Genomic DNA, 20,168 nt, shown 5'->3' on the forward strand with positions numbered 1-20,168 from the left:
GGCAGCAGGCTGAAGTAGGAAAGGTTATCATCATGGACAGCTCCATGGCCGCAGAAGGCGTTCTGAGGCAGGAAAGAAATGTGCTCCCATTACAGCAGTAGGCTGAGGCAGGAAAAGTTACCATGGACAGCTCCTGCTGAGCAGCTGGCGTGAGCTCCTGTTTCCAGAGCTCCAGGGCTGGAGGAGGGGCTGGCAGCTTTAGTGGCCCGCTGCTCAAGAGCTAAAGGTGTTGTGGCTGGAGAACCAGCGAGCCACTATGGCTGCTATGACTGGGGTGGGCAGTGGGGCCCTCTGATTCTTGGCTGTCAAGGCAGCTGTCAAACCAGCAGGCCGCCTGGTTGCTGTGATTGCTGCTGCCATGACAGAGGGACTACACGAAGAGCCTACAATATCTCCAGTCATGATCACTGTCCTGCTATGTAACATGAAAACCCTTGAAAAAGGCACTTAAGCTGACTTCCACACATTTCCCCAGTTCCTGTGTTAGGGCTGCTGCCCCAGGACAGCACATGGACCTAGCCATGTCTGACCAGTCTTCATCAATGAAAGGAAAGCTTTATCCAATGGCAGACGCTCATGTGACAGCCCCACTGCTCAGTGCTCATTGCCATGGTCACTCTTACACCCTAGAGCCTTGTTGATTCTCCTCCTGCCTGGGAGCTGCCACCCAGCAGGCCATGAAGTCAGGAGGGGCAAGCAAGCCTGGAATGGCAGGAGAGAACCGTACAGCAGCTGACTTGCTGACTTTAATTCCAGAGAACAAAGGTTATATAACTTTAGGGGAATGGGGGGAGGTTCCAAAATTAGGTGTACATAATTGGTTAGAACTAGGCAGTTCAAGGATGCTTGATTTGCATTATACAGCAGTTTTCTATCATAGGAATAGCGTCTCAGTACCTAATTAACATATAGACACAGGGAGGGGAAAGTTAGTAGGGCGCTTTGTCTAGGCCGTACTTCAAGTGGGGAGTCTGTGTCTAAAGACACTCTCCAGATGAAGTCAGGCAGAGAGCAGGTGACAGCACCAAGGGGAGGGAGTTCTGCCTTGGTCCAGGCAAGAACTGCAACCTCAACCAGAAGGGTACCTCAAATAGAGTGTGAGCCCATTTCTCTGGTTGGTGAGTCTGGAACAGAGGGATAGTATGTGTACTTCACAATGGGCATTCTGTCATGGAATGAGGTGAGGGCTGACCTGTGACATAACTGCCCACAGCAGGTCTGGCCAAGCTCAGTCACTGAGTGCTATTAGGAAAGTGAGGACTCTGCAGGGTTCTGGGAAGATGGGAAGAAAGCAGCCAAGAATTTTGGGAAGTCTTCGTAATCCTCTTCCCCCTCAGACTTCTCCGCCTTCTATGTGTCCAAATGGCACTCACCTCTTCCCATCTCAGTCATTATCCCCTCAGCCTTCTTCTCCTACCAACCCTCTCTCTGTTTTCTATCCTACCTCTTTTCCTCCTCTGAAGAACACTTCCTACTTCCCCACCTTAATGGTTGCTATGCCCAGTTCCTCCTGTATAGACAAACTCTGCTCTAAGTCCCCTTCTTTTTTAACTCCTAATTCCTGTTGCTCTACCCTCATGAGCACCTCTGCTCAAGCAACATCACTGGATAGTTGCCTAGACTCCCTTTCCCACCAGGAAGCTAAATACCTTCGGACAGCCTGGGTAAGTAAAAACCTTAAACAAGAAATTCTTGCAGAGGGTTTACTTCAGAAATGCCATGATTGTTTTCCTAGCCACCTAATGTGGTGAACACAGGAAACACAGGTTGATGGAGCCAACAGACAGTCTGGAGCTCATTATCCCTGGGTTTCTATCCTCTCCTCCCCTCCCCTCCCCTCTCCTCTGCTCTCCTCTCCTCTCACTGAATCTGGCTGCAACTGAAAAGCAGCCTAGAGATTGTAGAGAAATGAGTGCCCTAAGAAGGTATTCACAGTCACCAGAAAGCCTTTATTTGTGGTTTCTGAATGTACTTCAGCATATCTTTCAGGGACTGAGGAAGAATTCTCCAGACAAGGAGCCTGAAATTGGTAGAAACAGATGTGACCTCACACCCTTGGTAAGCATGGCTTAGTGAGCACCAGGAAGCTCAGCAGCGCTGTAGGTGACAACTGGGCAGAACAGGAGCTAGCCTGGCCCGAGTCTGGACCATGGGTTTGGTTTAGGAATAGAGAATATTCTTAAGTTGTTTTATGACTCAGCTTTCTTACCATGAAATGGAGATGCTGTGAAGTAAATCCTTTTTCACAGTGGTCAGGGATGTAAGAACAAGTGCTAGCAATTGTGAGAGGACATGAGTAAGTGCTTAGAAGAGTTCACAAGAGGGAAAGGAAAAGCCAGGCAATGAGGGAGTAAGTATTAAATTAGAGCACTTGACGCACACACGTACCTCACACGCACACAATACATCACACACAGGTTACAGAGACAAGCTTTACTGTCACATAAGTTAATGATGTAAAACTTTCAATCAGAACAACATTTTGCAGTTATCCTATGTTGTCTCAAGAGGAATGTAATGCTACATGTAATGTAGTGTATCAGGATTATAGATCTAAGGCAACCTGAAAAAAGTTTACAAAGGAGGCATAATTGCTAGGGGAGAAAAATGCTTCATATCAAACACTCGCGTAGATCTGGGAAACAGCCTCTGTTGACAAGAGCTCTTCACATCATAGGAACAAAACGGTAAACAATGTCATGGATGGCAGACAAGAATCCAAAAGTTACATGACATATTTGTATTCATCAGTCAAATGACTGAAATGGCCTCCTGGAACAAAAAAAATAATAATAAGACACTTATTGCTTATCCCTGGGAAAACCTGTTTGATTAGAGACACATTTATGTTTAAAATAAAAGGCTGGTGCCTTCTGAGGAGCCTGTCCTCCTGGGCTGGTCCACAAATTCCTCCTGCTTGACAAGAAGGAAGAAGCATTTCTTCTAAATTGCCACATGCCACAAGTGCTGTAATGGTGTGAGTGGCCCTTGCAAGATGCACTCATGTGGCACTGACTCTTTTCCTAGCCTGGTTCAGGCAAGCTCCCGAGGTTCCAGCAAGCTGCCTCTGTCCCATGCTCTTGCCATCTGAAGGGAAGATGCCTGTGTTGTCACAGAAGCACACATGAATGGTACAGCTCTATTCCTTTATTTGCTACGTGCCAACTAGATGTAGGCGCCCGTTGCCTGGTTGCTCGGGCTGAGGCACTGGGCCAAGAGGGAGACACAATGGTGCTTTACAGTGCCTGTCAGTCCTGACAGGAAGAGGTGACCTGGGAGGGGCTGCCTCAGCTGGGCCAGTACACACAAGGTCATGAGGTGACCTGGGAGGGGCTGCCTCAGCTGAGCCAGTACACACAAGGTCACTCTCTGCTTTTACTGAAGAGCCTTCTGAAAAGACAAAAGGGCTTCTAGCATTTTTAATATTAAATTCAATTTCCCACTTCCACTCTTTCTCTCTGTACTTATTCTACCTGCCTTTACCCCTGTCCTGTTTGGTCAGCTCTGGAGCCTGCAGCCTGTTCCTCAGCCTATTCTGTCCTTTTTTTCTGTCCTTCCCTCCCCACTCTGATCCACACTTTCTCCATTATCCCACCATATCTTCATGCCTGGCTCTTCTTCTTTTCCAGACTTTTCTCTGAGCACCCTGTTCACATTGTCCCCTTCACAACTGGACCCAACTTCTCCTAATATTTCAGTTCAAGGTCCTCTATTCTCTTATCCCCAGCACAAAGCCAGCTGCCCTCCATCAAAATGAAGGAGCCGCTCTTCCTCCGTGGGAAGGTTTACCTGCCACACCTGCAGTTCAGTAGTGCCAGAGCTGTGCTTTCCAAACAGACTGACCTGGTGTGCATGGGGGGAAGGTGACATAGTTGGCATGCTGCCTGGAGCATCACTTTACTCAGTGAATCCATTTCCTCAGTGGCCTCTTCTCTCTATCTGGACATTCCTGAAAAACATCCCAGAGACAGGAGTGGAACTAGAGATTTTACTGCCACCTGTCAGGATAGTGGTCTAGCTCTTCCCTGATAAACTGAGTGGTTTAGAACTGGCCATGAATCTCATTCACTGTTTCCTCAGGTACCAGGGAAGAAGCAGCCAGAGGCACAGACTAGGAACTTTGAAGTGAAAAATGCTCAAGTCCTGGTTAAGCTTAGCTCCATCATTGAGTAAGTATTGGCAAGTACAACAGCAATGGAGGGACCACCTAAAAAGACAGGGCAGAGATCCAATCTTGCTGGGGTTTGAATTTGGACTCAGTTTACCACTTGGTGATGTTGGTTTGGCTGTGAACCAGTGTGATGACTCAGCAATCCTATCAGAACTGGTGACTTGACAGCAGTTTGGAGCAGATTAAGAGGGGCAAATAAGTAGCCTTGGTGATTTCTCTCAAGTGTGCCCATCATAATAGAAGGCCTCAGGAAATGTAGGCTTGTGCTTGAGGATTGGAGTTTACATGACTAATATCGGTTTATATAAAGATAAAGATGAAAGTCTGAAAAAAATCAGGTCTGTTTGAAAACTCAGGATAGCGAATTGTCTTTAGTCAATAACACAAGTTTTATCAAATAACAGTTTTGGGATGGAGAAGAGAGGATAAGATTGAAAAAAAAAGCTCACCCCATTAGTAAGTCAGGAAACATAGACCCTCACACTCCTTTCCCTTTCACAGAAAATAATCTGGTGTGCACAGATAGAGACTAGCCTGTCAAAGGGCTGCAACTTGGATCTGCCAGGGCATTCCATAGCAAATTCATCAAGACTAGGACCACTGGGGCAGCTGTCCTGGCTGGGAACATAGCTCAGCCACTTGTGCACCTTTTAGATCAGAGGCTACCCTCTTTCCAGCTACAGATGATCAACAGATTCCACATGCTTGTTCATCACTATGAAACTGGGGACAATGCTCATGTTAGTGAGCATCCTTCCCCTAGAGAGAGTAGGTCCAAGTGCTCTAGACCTTTAAGAAGTAATTAATCTGGAGTTCCAGAATGATGTGGCTATTGCCAAAAGAGACTTGACTATCCCCAACATGGGATTCTTTGCCCTTAGATTCTTCAATATAGGGAAAGAGAAAGTCGCACTCAATGGGAAACTCTGCCTCATGTCAGAAAGAAGAGCTCAGTTGCCTGGGAGTCTACTCGGTTTGGGCTGTGCACACAGCCCTCTTCTAATAATGTACTTAGCACCTGAGACCCTTATCAACATGTACTGTGTGGGCAGATGCCATTCTGTCACGGTGGATTAAGTTCCTCCTCTCCTTAAAGACTGTTGAAGTTGAAAGTTCCCAGTCATATGTATCCCGGATACATTTCCCTTCAAAGGTAGCAGGGATAATCTAGCTTGAACTGGTTTGGGGTGTATGTATAGTAAAGCAAAACTGTAATCTCAAGTAAAATTTTAGGGAGAATCCCCATTCTAGTTGCATTTCTTTTGTTATAAAACACCCTGATGAAGAGCAACTAAAGAAAGATAAGGTTTATTTGAATTAATAATCCAGATTATAAATCCATCATTATGGAAAGCCAAAGCAGAAACTGAAATATGCCTTTCACAGGCATATTATACACACAGTCAAGAAGAGAAGAAAATTAATGCATGTATACGTGCTTGTTTACCATCATTTATACATGTCAGAATCTAATCCCGGGGAATGGAATGGTGCCACCCACTCTTAAGCAGACTCTTAGCACATAAAATTAGAGTAATCAAGACAATTAATTTCCTATAGATGTGGCACCAGGCAAACCTGATCTAGATAATCCCCCAGTTGATTCTAGATCATATTGTCAACAATTAAAATTATTCACCACTCCATATCAAGTTGACACACAAACCCATCACTGTTAGCCATAACCTTCTACATCCTCAAGGCCCCTGATACAATCTGGTAAAATACAGTCCGACTTTAAAAGCTCCATAGTCTTTAAAAATTTTAATGATTTAAAAAAAATCCAAAGTCTGTTAACTCTGAGTTCCTATAAAATAAAAATCAACTTTCATACTTCCACCATATACAACGGCACAGAGTTGGGGCATCACAAGGAACAACCTGATCAGAATGAAACCAAAATCCATCAGAGCAAGCACCAAGTCTTCAAACCCCACATCCACTAGTGGGGACGACCTGGGTCTCTTCCCTCCAGCTCCTTTACCTGCAGCACATAAGGCATCTCTTCCAGACGTAGACTCACTCCATGCTACATATGTAGCTTTTTGTAGCATATGTTCTATGGTCCTGGTTCATGGATTAAACAAATTGGTGATTAACTTGAAGTTACCTGTAATGCACTGGTGTCCATGAAGGAAAGAAATAAAAGTGCTTCCCCTTGGATCTGTTTATCAAAAAACAAGTCCAGATTTGAATGTTCTACTACATGTTCCATGACTTCTATTTGCTGTATAAAAGCTTAATCTGTGCCTGCCTGAAGTCTGTCTTGTGAATCTGTCCTTGTGTCTGTCCCTGTCCTGTATGTCTGTCTGTTGTGTCTGTCCTTAACAAAGGGTTTTGCTCTGTGTTTACTGAACAGCACAGAAAGCATCATGTGTGTGTGTGTGGGGGGGGAGGAATGGGATCCATTGCAGAAATCTTTAACAGAATTTTACAGAGGATAACGTCACTGGCTGCAATTCATCCCAACTGACCCAGACAATGAACTTCACTGTTTATCAACCAATATTCATAAACCTTTGTTATGTTTTAGAGGGTTGCTTCCAACCTCTGTATTTGCTGCTTTCAGCAAATGATACATATGCATTGTCCTGGGTCAGGGCGTGGAAGAGTTAAGATTGCAGCCAAGCATTAGCTTAGGTTGCAAACATTAATTATATGGGAAATCTAAGGCAAATAAGGTCAATTGTTACATTGTTCTCTAAAAGACAGGTTAAACAAACAAGCTGAGAAGTAGGATGGCAGTCGTGACTTCAATGGTGTACTACTCACGCTGGCTGGGTAGTCTAGAGCATCACTCTTAGGACATAATGCATTGCCACAATCCTGGCAGTGCAAATATCCTGGGGGCTCCATTTCAATGGTGGTTTCACCTTTGTAGCTTATTGTATTGGCCTTTCAGGGGCTCTCTGAAGGGGCTCTAACCCTACCACCATATTGTGTCTGGCCTTAGCTGCCAATGTAAACCCCTCAATCTTGCAACTTTGTCACCAAAACTAGTAATATGATGCTTATAAAACTGCCAAGTTATGCTGCTAGCTTCTGTGTGCCCATCCTGGGGAAACACTTACTTACTGTCCCAAAAGTGGCACGGAAGGTATCACTGCAGTCGGACTGATTTCTTTAGCAAATACAACCCCTTCTCAGTGCAGCCTGAATGCACTTGACATGAAATGTTCTCTCAGTTCAACCTCACTTAGGTTCTCAGGACACAGGCAGAAAATAAGCCAGATTTTTGGACAAAACATTACACAAACTGCCCCTACCCTAATTCTCCTATGCTAATTCTCCATGGAGGTCTTGTTGCCTCTGAAATGTCATAAGATGGGCCACTACTGTCCACATTTCTCTCAGAGTTCTTACACTCCAAGCTCCCACTGGAAAGGCATTATGCTCTATGTACAATATGGTTTCTGTAGCCTGAAGTTTGAATCTTTTCCATGTTACTAGAAAACAACACGGTCTTGGTACCTTGGCACCACTTTATTCCCTGATCATTCTGTTGTGTGATAAATAGTCCAGCAAATGCAGCTGAGTGAGAGTGGGTTTATTTGGCTTACAAGTAAGTTCCACTCCTTCATTGTAAGAAAGTCAAGACGGGAATCTGGAGCAAGCTAGTCAATCGTTGCCAAGAGCAGAGTCTACTCCCTGTGGCACGGGCAAGCCAATAGCAGCCATGCCCTCCAAATGAGAGGTATTCTCCCTCCCTCAGCAGCCATCAACAGCTAGGAAACCCTGTACTAACGGCGGGGCCAAAGGGGCCCTTCAGCAGTTCATGCTGGAGTGTTGACTGCTTGGTCTTGTAAAGGTCTGTGTAGGAACCATAGCAGCTCTGAGTTAATGCAGGAAACAGCCAAGTTTAGATGTAGGACAGCTTAAATGTAGGGCAGTTCTCCTCCTGTTTAGCTCTCCCATTCTTTCTGCACCCTCTTCCACAGTGTTCCTGCTCTTGGGATAAAGGGAAATCAATTATAGATGCTGCAGATGAGCCCCACGGTTTCTTACAAGTGCCACTTTGAGCAGTTACGATTTTCTCCATTAACTGCCACCAATTGCAAATGAAGTAGCCACATGCCACCTTCTCTCAAATCTCACAGAAAGTGCCCACCAAAAGTCCACGTAACTTTACTCTGTGGCCCTTGGCTCACTTGCAGTGTTTTCTGGCCTGTTCTATGATTTTGCTTTCAGTGTCTCCTTGCTACTTTTGCAATATGTATGTACCGTTATTTCAACTCCTTGACTAACTGGCCTAGAACCTGGAAGCATCCGGTCTGGACATTGATTACTAATAACACTAGATTCCCTAGACATGTGTGTCAGGTAACTCTTAACAACTTAGAGAACCCTCAGGTTTGCTCTTGAAGTTAGCTAGCTCTCTATTTGGAAGGTACGGAAACTCAAGTATGCACAGCACATTCTCCTTCAACTTCATTACACTTCTGATGCCATAACATTCAGTAAGAAAAGATCAAGGATACAGTTTAAAACAGGCCCAGACCATCATATCCAGACCATCATATCCAGGTCCAAATCATTCATACCTAGACCATCCTTGCTTCTTATGAGCTTCTATCTGATTCTGTTTTCTTCTCTCCAGGGAAAACCTGGCAGAATCTCAAGATTCCTAAGTAACTCCAGGACTAAAAATGATGCTACTGCCTACACCAAGCTTAAATATGACACCCAGGACAAGGTGGTCATCAGAAGTGGCATGCTTTTTGTATAGCCATCCCATGTATAAAATGAAGTGGATACTAATTGAATTAATTTTAGAATAAATATTTTTAAACAAGTTAAGAGGAAGAAAGTTATTTTATACTGTTGGTGCAGGGTTGGGGTGGTCAGTACTGAAGGAAGAAAGCCTAACCTTTTACCTGTATTCAAAGAACACAATATGTCAAAAAAATTTGAGGGAAAACTATGAAGAAATAGCAGTGTCTCCTATTTTTGTTGGACATTTCAAACTCCCTCCCTTTATGAGAGATGGAATGAAGTTGATAGCAAAATTCAGCAAGGATACAGCTCTACCAAATCATTTACTTCCTGTAGCAACAGCAGGTCATGCATTATTCTCAAGGTCACAAAACAGGCCAAAGTCAAGGTCAAAACACATCGTAAAAAACTGAAAATAGAGCTGCTCTAAAGCCATAGGAAATTAAATTAGAAATTTGAATTTGTGTGTAGCATAATCATTCCATAGAGGAAAACTAATACATGTAATGTAGACAAAAGGAAAACAATTATGCTTTTATATTAAAATCCAAAGATACTACAAAATAAATTAAATTGAAAGTAAACAGAAGGAAGTCAAATTATAGTTGTAGCCAATGAAATTTTAGCCAGAGAAAAAAATAACATACTCAGGCCAGTTACATGAAAATATTAGTCATACCAACAGGCTTCTAGCTAAACTAAGAAAAAAATGAGAAAAACAAGGGACTATCAAAAATAATTTGCCTAACTCTAAGCCAACATAAATATAAAAACAAGCTATTTCTGAAAAGACAAAATTAGGAAAAAATTACACAAGGGACACTATTTATCAATGTGCATATATTAAAATAAATCAACTATCTGGATTCAGTGTATAATGCAGTTGGAAAGCACGTGCCAAATATTTGACTTAGGTCTGTCCACAAGCTAACCTAATCTACATTACATGTTCTTTCACAGGCATGAGTAGAGGTTAACCCAGGTCTAGATAATGCCCCATACATATGCCCAGAGGCTTTGTATCATGGGGGATTCTAGATCCTGTCAACTCTATAATACAAACCACCACAAGTAACTTCCAACTATCGTATTAGAAATGAAAGGAACTTTTCATGGGTCAATGAGTAAACAGCACATGGATTAGACAAATTCTCTGAGACTGAAAAAGTTACATGAAATGTCCAAATTCGATGTTTGAGGAAGAATTAGCAGGAAAAAAATCAAAACAATAGCAAAGAACAATCAATCAGAAAACTAGAAAACACCTGTGTAAGTGCAGGAGAATGCCAGACAAGGGAATGAGCATAATACTTGAGGCAATAGTGGGTAAGAATCTCCTCTAAACTGAGGTAGGCTCAGAAACAACGGTGTCATGAAGATCAGAAGGTTGCAGGTAAGCTTAACACCAGGTAAGCACTATTAAATGATAAATTATCTCTTAAAATTTATTTATTGTTTTATTAGTTACAGTTTATTCACTTTTTATCCCAGCTGTAGCCCCTTCCCTGGTTCCCACCTGATCCCACCTTCCCTCCCTCATCTCCTCCCATGCCCCTCCCCCAGTCCACTGAGGGGAGGCCCTCCTCCCCTTCCATCTGACCCTAGTTTATCTGTTCTCATCAGGACTGGCTGGTTGTCTTCCTCTGTGGCCCAGTAAGGTTGCCCTCTCCTCAGGGGTAAGCATGGTAATAGCACAAAAACTGACACATAGATTGGATTAGGATTGAGAACCCAGATATGAGACTGTGTAATGACAGTCACCTGATTTTGGCAAAGATGCCAAAAATAAACACTGAAGAAAGGACATTTTCAACAAATGGTGCAGGGAAAACTGGACTTCAGTATGTAGGACAGTGAAACTAGAGCCCTGCCTTGCACCTGCACAAAATTCAACTCCATATGGATTAACATAAAACCTGATAATCCAAAACAACCAGAGGAAAAAGTAGGGTGCTCTTCAAGACGAAGCACAAGTGGCAAGACCAACAATGGATACATGGTATCCCATGAAGCTAAACAGCAGAGGAATAGCAAAAGAAGTGAGGAGACAGGCAGTCCACGGAATGGGAGAACACATTTTCCAGCTGCTCATCTGGTAGAGGGTTGATGACTAGAATGTATGACCATCTTACTGCAGTCAGAATGGCCATCACCAGGAATACAAGTGTCAACAAATGCTAGCATGGTTTCGGGGAGAGAGACCTCTTACACACTGTTCACAAAGTATAAACCAGAGCAGACACTTTGGAAATCAGTTTGGAGGGCTCTCAGAAGACTAGGAATAGAATTGACACATGGTCCACTTGTGGGAATATATTCAAAGGACTCTATGTCCTCTTCACGGACACTTGCACAGTTCCTTGTCATTGTTTTCCTGGTAGCTGTGAGGTGGAATCATTCTAGATGGCCATCAGCAGATGAGTGAATAAGAAAAAAGGATGTACATGTACATAATGGACTATTGCTCCATTGTAAAGAAAAATGAAGTCATGAAAATTATAATAAATGTTGGAACTGAAAAAATATTATACTGAGTGAGGCAACTCAGGCCTAGACAGAAAGCATGTGCTCTCTTATATGTGGAGAGCCTACCTTAAAATAGTTTGTTTTTAAGTTTGAGCACAGGTAGGAGCCCGAAGCTAGAAAGGCACAATAAGGGAGAAAGGGAGTAGATACAAGGTAAATAAAAGTGGACAGGTGGAAAGGTGGAATACCGGGCGTGGACAGGCTAAACAAGGAGGGCTGGGAGTATGGGGGAAATCGGGATGGGAAGGAGGACTAACACAAAGGAAGAACATGTGAAAAGCCACCTGAAGCTCAATATCTCACAACCCAAATGAAAATACAATTGGCTGTCTCTGGCATGAACTCAGTGGCAGGCTCTCTGATCACCTCCCCCTGGGAGGAGCAGCCTTGCCAGGCCACAGAGGAAGACAATGCAGCCAGTCCTGACGAGACCTTATAGGCTAGGTTCAGAGGGAAAGGGAGGAAGACCTCCCCTATCAGTGGACTATGGGAGGGGCATAGGGGGAGAAGAGGGAGGAAGGGTGGTATTGGGAGAAGATGAGGGAGGGGGCCACAGCCAAGATAAAATTGAATAAATTATAATAAATAATAATAATAATAAAAGAAAAAGTATAATTGGAGGAATAATATGAAAGAAAGGGGGCAGTCATGGGTTAATATACTAAATGGGGTCAAGGGTAGGAAGAAGGGACAGAAGGAGTAGTGGGTGGATTCATCAGAACTAAGAGTGTTTGACAAAGCCTGGTGGGTACCAACTAGTTAGTAAGCTAATTTCACAGTATCATTTAAAAGAGAGTTTGAATAGAACTACCTTGCAGGTAGTTCAGGTGAACAGCAATACTCCAGAAGAAATCACAGTACACAACATGAGTTATTGGTCAGGGAAGCCAGAGGCCTCCAACACAGCCCAGGCTGTGGTCACTTCTCTCAGTCACCCACCGCAGCTACAGGGTAAGACCCTACTTTGGCTACACAACATAGATAAATCAATCTCAAGCTGACCAGAACCCCTCTTCCTTGCTGGCTAAATTTCATAGTGCCAAAATGTGCTATGCACACTGCATAGGAGGAGAAAGGACAGCAATTGTCTTACACAGTGCTGAACACCATATGTCAAGATCTTCTCACTAATGCAAGGAGCAAGGACTATTAAGCAGAATAATGGACTAAGTGCTTTCTAATTGGATTTAAAGGCAGATTGACTGGAGAGAATTATTTTTATTTTTTAATTAATTACACTTTATTTACTTTGTATTCCCCCCTGTAGTTCCCTCCCTCCTCCCCTCCTAACCCCTCCTTCCCTCCTCCACGAATGACCCTCCCCAAGTCCACTGGTAGGGATGGTCTTCTTTTCCTTCCTTCTGACCCTACTCTGTTAGGTCTCATCAGGAATGGCTGCATTGTCTTCCTCTGTGGCCTGGTAAGCCTGCTCCCCCTTCAGGGGAAGGTGATCAAAGAGCAGGCCAATCAGTTCATGTCAGAGACAGACCCTGTTCCCATTACTATGGAACCCACTAGGAGACTGAACTGCCATGGGCTACATCTGTGCAGGGGTTCTGGGTTATCTCCATGCATGCTACTTAGTTGGAGTATCAGTCTCAAGGAAGACCCCTGTGATCAGATTTTGCTTGACAGGAGAGAATTTCACACCTGGTACTGTATGTAATCCTGGTTAGAAGCCAGGGCTTTCAAAGCCCTACGCCCTAGAGAAGAATATGCTAATGTTCCTTTGTCAAGAGGTGATGCTGTCAAATTTTTCTATAAATATTATGCTTATGCCTATAAACTTGGGCTGTTCTCAACTCTGGTCAGAAGAATGTCTTTTCAGTATGGGTAGTGATCAATGCAGAGATGTACAACAAGTAAGGATTTAACCTAAACCCTAAATTAGATAGCTCTATCAACACCACCTTGCCTCTGCCCCACCAAGGCTCAGGGAGCATCCAGCAAGGCAAAGGAAAAAGAATGCAAGAGCTGGAAGGTGGAGGAGAGCCGTGGGAGGCTGTCTTCCAGACAAGCCCCCCCCCCAAACATAAATGCCTACCAGCTGTGATAATCTGCATAAACCTGTACAAGATAAAGCCAGCTAAAATAGGAGGAGAAGGTAGTTGTCAGGTCCTGCCCCTTCCTGAGAAGCTACTGGTGGGTGATAACTGTTGGAGACTCTTTTTTGAGGCTGCGACCACTGGTGGGTTTCCCATGCTCCAGTAGATGACACTACCCCCATGCACATATCTCCTAGTGGTGTACGAGTGGCCCTTGTATCGCAGGGGCAGCAGTAGTTGGCAACCACTAGCTGCCTCACTGGACCTGAAGCCCAGTCAACTGGGAGAAACTCACACATAGTATTGTAAATCTAGGTAAGATCCTATGGTTAGAGAGTTCAAAGGTCTTGGAGGTAATCTAGTACCACCATATTACTCAAGTATTACGGTTTTCAACTGCTTTTTGAATATTCATTCTCCTACCCACAGGTGAGTAAAGTGGATATCACCTTTCATCAAAGTGCTTCCTTTTGTAGCAGATGAACACTATTAGGGTGATCCATGAGGAGTCAAAATGTAGAGAAATAAGTGATTGTAGGGTGCCTGGGTCCAAATGAGACATATGAAACACAACCCTACACCTAAGGTTCAGGAAACATGAAGAGGGAGCAGAAGATTTTACAAGCCTGAGGACCAGATGACTACTGAGTAACAGTTTCTTCTGGACAGGACAGAGTGGTTGCTCCCATCAACTATTCAGAATATGGTTGCCCAAATAAGACAAGTGCCATGCCAACGTGGACAGAGGAAAATCTCAAAAGGCCCAACACCTAGATGAAGATCTACAGGAAGTCAAGAGTAACTGAGGGAGAACCAGCTTTTCTGTCTGTCGCTCTCTCTTTCACTTCCCTTCTTCCTTTCATTCTCTTTCTGGGAAGAAGCTCTGATCCCAAAGGGCTGGCTCTAAATAAGAGTTAGAGTCAGTATATTATATGTGTGCATGTATGTTTATATAAAATTATAAGAAGTAATGAATTTGAGAGGGGTGGTTTGGGGACCAGGGAGAAGCTGGACATGGAGAAGGGTTGGAAAAGATAAAAGTAGAGTGTATTCAAGTATGAAATCCTCAATAAAAAGAGACAGGCATAAGAACTAAAGTTTATGAATATACATTAATCAGATAAAATTATGAACAGGCCTGCCTATTATCATTCCCTCCTGGCATGCACTGTTAACATGATGGACAAAGTAATTCCTCTGAAATCCTCTTACATTTCCATATTTCCAAATGACAAAAAAGGTAGAAGGCCCTGGAAAAATGCAGAGTCAAAGTGGGGTACTGGCTTGTACAGTTCCGGGGCTTGCAAGGTCCAGGAAAGCTCCCAAGGCCCCAAGTGCATGGACATGCCTGTCCTGGCAAACAGATTGCCAATCTCCATGTGATCCCAGGAGCAGACTCATTGTTGGCATTCCATGCCTGTCTAGACCCAGGTTTGGCTAGAATGGTGCACTGTACCACAGAAGAATGCACGCATCACAATGTGCACTATGTCATGCCTGAGGTCATTGGCTACCTAGGAGATAATCACCATAGTGTTTGGCACAAGCTCAGTTGTTCACAAGTGTTTTAAAGTGTCTTCTGAGAAGATGACCAAAAAGCTTCGTAGACCTCTGGGTTCTCTACGAAAGCCACCTCCTCCACCTTGTCCTCCCTCAGTTCATCTAACTTCCTACCATTTCCTACCTATGTCAGTTGTTTCCCCTAGATCTGCTGCGAAGATTAATTCCCTTTCTGTTTACCGCCCTACCTATTTCCCTCCTATAAGGCATACTTCCATCTTCCCCACCCTGATGGTCCACATGCCTTCCTCCTCTTCTATAGACATGATTCCCACTAGGTGTCCTATTGTTTATTCCCCTTCCCTTAACTCTCCTGGTCCCCTAACGCCTCCCAACAGCCCTACTGAAGTCATAGATTTTATCTCAAGCCCACGACAAAGGCAGATACTGACGGCCACACTGGGTAGGTGCAAATTTCATTCTGGGGAGACTCAGTTGGAAAGGGTATAGAGCATAGTTTTCAGGATGGTGGGCTCGCAGCAGCCTAACCTGATGGATCCAGGGAAGACAGGGGTGATGAAATAGTCCTCAGCCTTGAGCCTTTCGACACTCACTTCTCTCCTGTGCTGCTCTATCAGGCCATCACTAAGAGCCCAATTTGTCTGCGAGAAACTAGTGTCCCTAACAAGCTACTTTGCAGAGTCACCCAAGAGAGCACTATAATGTAAAAAGAAAAAAAAAGTCAATGAAATGATTCCTAATGATATTCTGTTATACTCATAGATGGGTGTCCAGCCCAGTTGTCATCAGGAGGCTTCACCCAGAAGATGGAAACAGATGTAGAGATCCACAGCCAAACATTAGGTAGAGCTCGGGGAATCCTCCAAAAATGTGGAAGGAAGGATTTCAGGAGCCAGAGGGGTCAAGGACACCACAATAAAACCCACAGAGTCAACTACCCTGGGCTCATAAGGGCTCACAGAGACTTAACCAACCAGGGAGCCTACATGGCAGTGACCTAGGCCCTCTGAACATATGGTACAGTTGTTCACTTTGGTCTTTTTGTGGGACTCCTAACAGTGGGAGCAGGGCTGTCTGTGAGTCTTTTTATTTTCCTTTGGAACTCTCTCCTCCTACTGGGTTTGCCTCCTCCAGCCTTAATAGGAGAGGGGGTATCTAGTCTTACTGAAACTTGATATGCTATGTGTGGCTGGTTGGTATCCGTAAGAGGCTGGCCCTTTTCTGAAGAGAACTGAAAGAGTAGCAGACGGGGGTGGGGGAGAGAAGAGATGGGGGAAGGCACTGGGAAGCAGGGGGAACTGTGGTCAGGATGTAAAATAAAATACACAGTCATGGAAAGTGCTCCATACCTGGAGGGTTACTGGGGGAAGGCTTAGCTGACTTGACTTGGGAGGAACTGGTGCTAAAACTGCACAATGCTGAGATGAACATGAAATTCCTCAGTCAGTCTCAGCTGGAATTCAGCTGGAGACAACCTATGCAGATTTTTTTTCCCAATGATATCATCTTGGTCATGGAAGAGGAGGACTAGAAGGGAAGGAAGGCTGGGAGATAGAAATAAAGGCACTAACTAGAAACTCAGGCAAATACAGTCACTGTAAGTTATTTAACTCGCCCTACCTCCTTTCCCTAGGGAAAGTTGGCCTGGTGTATAGAAGAAGAAATGGTGCAGACGGAGGAATCCCTGACCTTCCGGCAAAGCTGACAACAGCTTTCCATACCACAGGAAGCACAGCAGTGGCCACTTCAACAGCAACATGGCTCAGACCTTCTGCATGCCCCGTGTGAAAACTGCAGTCCTGCAGCTCAGAAAGTGTCCATACATGCTGCATACCTGCTCGCTATCATGAGCATGAAACAACTGTGGGCAGTGGTAAAATACTCAATTCACAGATACGACAAAGGACCCACTTAAGATATAGCAAGAAGCTTGAGCTAAAAGTGAAGGAACAAACAACTCAGTTGGTAACAGGCAAAGCAAGGCACAGACATTTTTTTTCAGGAGACATAATTTCTCATACACACAGCTCTGGTTTACTTAGACATGGTTTACTTAGATCACTCTCTGGAAGCCAAGAAACGTAAGAGTGTATCCTAGAGTTCTAATCATTCTGGTATCACTTTGAATTGTTTTATTTTGTTTTTAAAAATATTGCATAGATAGTAAACATTTATACTTTCATTGTTTTAATCACTTCTTTTTGTTTTTTGTTCTCTTCTTGGGCATAAGAATAAACATATGTAAAGATCCTTTCCCAGTCTGTAAGCTGTCGTTTTGTTCTAATGACAGTGTCCTTTGCTTTACAGAAGCTTTTCAGTTTTATGAGGTCCCATTTATTGATTGTTGATCTTGGAGCCTGTGCTGTTGGTGTTCTGTTCAGGAAGTTGTCTCCACCAACCCTGTATCTGACAGAGGGCTAATATCCAGAGTATATAAAGAACTCAAGAAGTTGAACAGCAACAAATGAAGTAATCCAATTTAAAAAAACGGGGTATAAAGCTAAACAGAGAATTCTCAATAGAGGAATATCAAATGGCAGAGAAACACTTAGAAATGCTCAATGTCCTTAGTCATCAGGGAAACGCAATTAAAAATGACCCTGAGACCCATCAGAATGGCTAAGATAAAAAACTCATTTGATAACACATGCTGGAGAGGATGTGGAGAAAGGGGAACCCTTCTCCATTGCTGATGGGAATGTAAACTTGTACAACCACTTTGGAAATCAATCTGGCACTTTCTCCAACAATTAGGAATAGTGCTTCAAGATCCAGTAATACCACTCCTAGGCATATATGCAAAATATGCTCAAGTATACAAGGACATTTGCTCAACAATGTTTGTAGCAGCTTTATTCGTAATAGCCAGAACCTGGAAACAACCCAGATGTCCCGCAACGGAGGAATGGATACAGAAATTGTGGTACATTTCCACAATGGAATACTACTCAGCAATTAAAAACAAAGAAATCATGAAATTTTCAGGCAAATGGTGAGAACTAGAAAAGATCATCCTGAGTGAGGTATCCCAGAAGCAGAAAGACCCACATTGTGTATATAGTCACTTATAAGTGGATATCAGATATATAGTATAGGGTAGTCATGCTAAAATCTGTATACCTAAGGAAGCTAAGGAAGAAGGACGACCCTGGGTAAGATGCTCAATCCTCACTCAGAATGGCAAGCAAAACGGACATTGGAAGAGCAAGAAAATGGGGAACAGGACAGAATCCTACCACAGAGGGCCTCTGAAAGACTCTACCCAGCAGGGTATCAAAGCAGATGCTGAGACTCATAGCCAAACTTTGTGCAGAGTGCAGGGAGTCTTATGAAAGAAGGGGGAGATAGAAAGACCTGGAGGGGACAGGAGCTCCATAAGGAATGAAAAAAGAATCTGGACACAGGGGTCTTTTCTGAGACTGATACTTCAACCAAGGACCATGCATGGTGATAACCTAGAACCCCTGCACAGATGTAGCCCATGACAGCTTAGTGTCCAAGTGGGTTTCCTAGTAAGGGGAACAGGGACTGTCTCAGACATGAACTCAGTGTCTGGCTCTTTGATCATCTCCCCCTGAGGGGGAGGGAGCAGCCTTGCCAGGCCACAGAGGGAGACAATGCAGCCAGTCCTGATGAGACCTGATAGGCTAGGGTCAGAGGGAAGGGGAGGAGGACCTCCCCTATCAGTAGACTGGGAGAGGGACATGGAAGGAGATGAGAGAGGGAGGGAGGGTACATTTGGGAGGGGAAGAGGGACAGGGCTACAGCTGGGATACAAGGTGAATAAACTATAATTAAAGAAATAAAAATTAAAAAATAATAAACATATGCTATAGAAAAGCTCCCACCAAGCCGGTCACCCTGGTGCATGGCTATAATCTCAGCGCTTGGGGAGGCAGAGGCAGGTAGATCTTGGTGGGTTTGAAGCCAGCCTGATCTACCAAGTGAGTCCAGAACAGCCAAGGCTACACAGAGAAACCCTGTCTTGAAAAACCAAAAGCTCCCATCAACCTAAGTTTTTTTTTGTTGTTGTTGTTGTTTTGTTTGTTTTTTGCCGTTAACTCTTAAATAATAAAAATTCCTTGGATGGAGAGATGGTTTGGTGGTTAAGTGCAGCAGTGGTTACCAGCTGCATAAAACCTGTGCTGAGAACGTGTCCACAGTGCCTCTGTGCCAAGCCTCAAAGCCTCAGGATGAAAGAGGCATCCGCAGTTTCTTTTGTGGGTACAGAGAACCAATCTAAAAGTTACACAGAAGGAAAAGATCCTGGTTGACTCAATAGTAAAGATGGCCTAAGTCTGAAAATTGGCATTTCTTGGTGTAGCAACTTCCCTCAAAGCCTTATAATCAGGGTAGAGCAACCAGCAAATATTGGCCAATCTCTATATTGGTCAATATCTTACATGTCTGGTCAAGTCAGGTTCCACGTGCTGCTTCCTGGTTGTCACTATGTCATGAGCAGGTCCTAGTCTACTGCTCCCACACCCAGAAGCTCTTCTTATGACCATGCCTTCTCATCTATAAAGCATGTATCTAGTTCCCCTGGACCAAATTAAAATATTATTATCTTGAGTTGCTTGTCAAAAACCTATTTGGCCACAGGTAAGAGAAAAGTAATTCATAAAGAAAATTGGGAAGATATAATTTGGTTATAGCTGTGGAAAATGACCAGGGCCAGCATGTATGTGGAACACGTGGGTTCTCTGCAAAGAGCTCCTGATTGGGCTACGCGTGAAGAAGTGAAGGGAAAGTCTGCATGCCCACGGCAATGCTAGGATGCTGCGGATGCCAGGAACATGAGATATTGCTCTGAAAAAACTATAGGTACTGAGTTGTGTTGTACTAAAAAAAAGAGGTTGTGTGTGCTGGAAACAGGATGCTTCTAAGAGCTCCAAAAGTGAGATGGAGCTACACAGCTTACTGTGTGCATTCCTTCCTTGGTAGTAGTACGTGTCATACTTAGGTTGCCTGGCCACACACACACACACACACACACATTCTCTCTCTCTCTCTCTCTCTCTCTCTCTCTCTCTCTCTCTCTCTCTCTCCGGTACTGAGTGGGAATGGTTACTCTGTACCATTCTATAATGTCTCAGAACTTCCTTTTACCTCTATCCTAAGCAGATCCAAGCTGTAAGTATACGGCAACGTGAGTTAGAATGAATGCATTTTGCAGTATCAGGAGCTTGTGG

The 20,168-nt window shown here is 43.9% G+C and overlaps 1 protein-coding gene across 1 annotated transcript; it reads left to right on the plus strand.

Moving 5' to 3' along the window:
- Positions 1 to 1,280: 1,280 nt before the first annotated feature.
- Positions 1,281 to 17,229, plus strand: LOC110540329 (uncharacterized). Its single transcript, XM_060390625.1, has 4 exons — positions 1,281 to 1,747; positions 4,035 to 4,169; positions 15,739 to 15,819; positions 16,610 to 17,229. Exons 1-4 carry the CDS (start codon positions 1,281 to 1,283, stop codon positions 16,629 to 16,631), a joined length of 705 nt encoding a protein of 234 aa, XP_060246608.1. The 3' UTR covers positions 16,632 to 17,229.
- The last annotated feature ends 2,939 nt before the right edge of the window (positions 17,230 to 20,168 follow it).

This window comes from Meriones unguiculatus, chromosome 9 (assembly GCF_030254825.1).
Source record: "Meriones unguiculatus strain TT.TT164.6M chromosome 9, Bangor_MerUng_6.1, whole genome shotgun sequence".
Taxonomy (NCBI): domain Eukaryota; kingdom Metazoa; phylum Chordata; class Mammalia; order Rodentia; family Muridae; genus Meriones; species Meriones unguiculatus.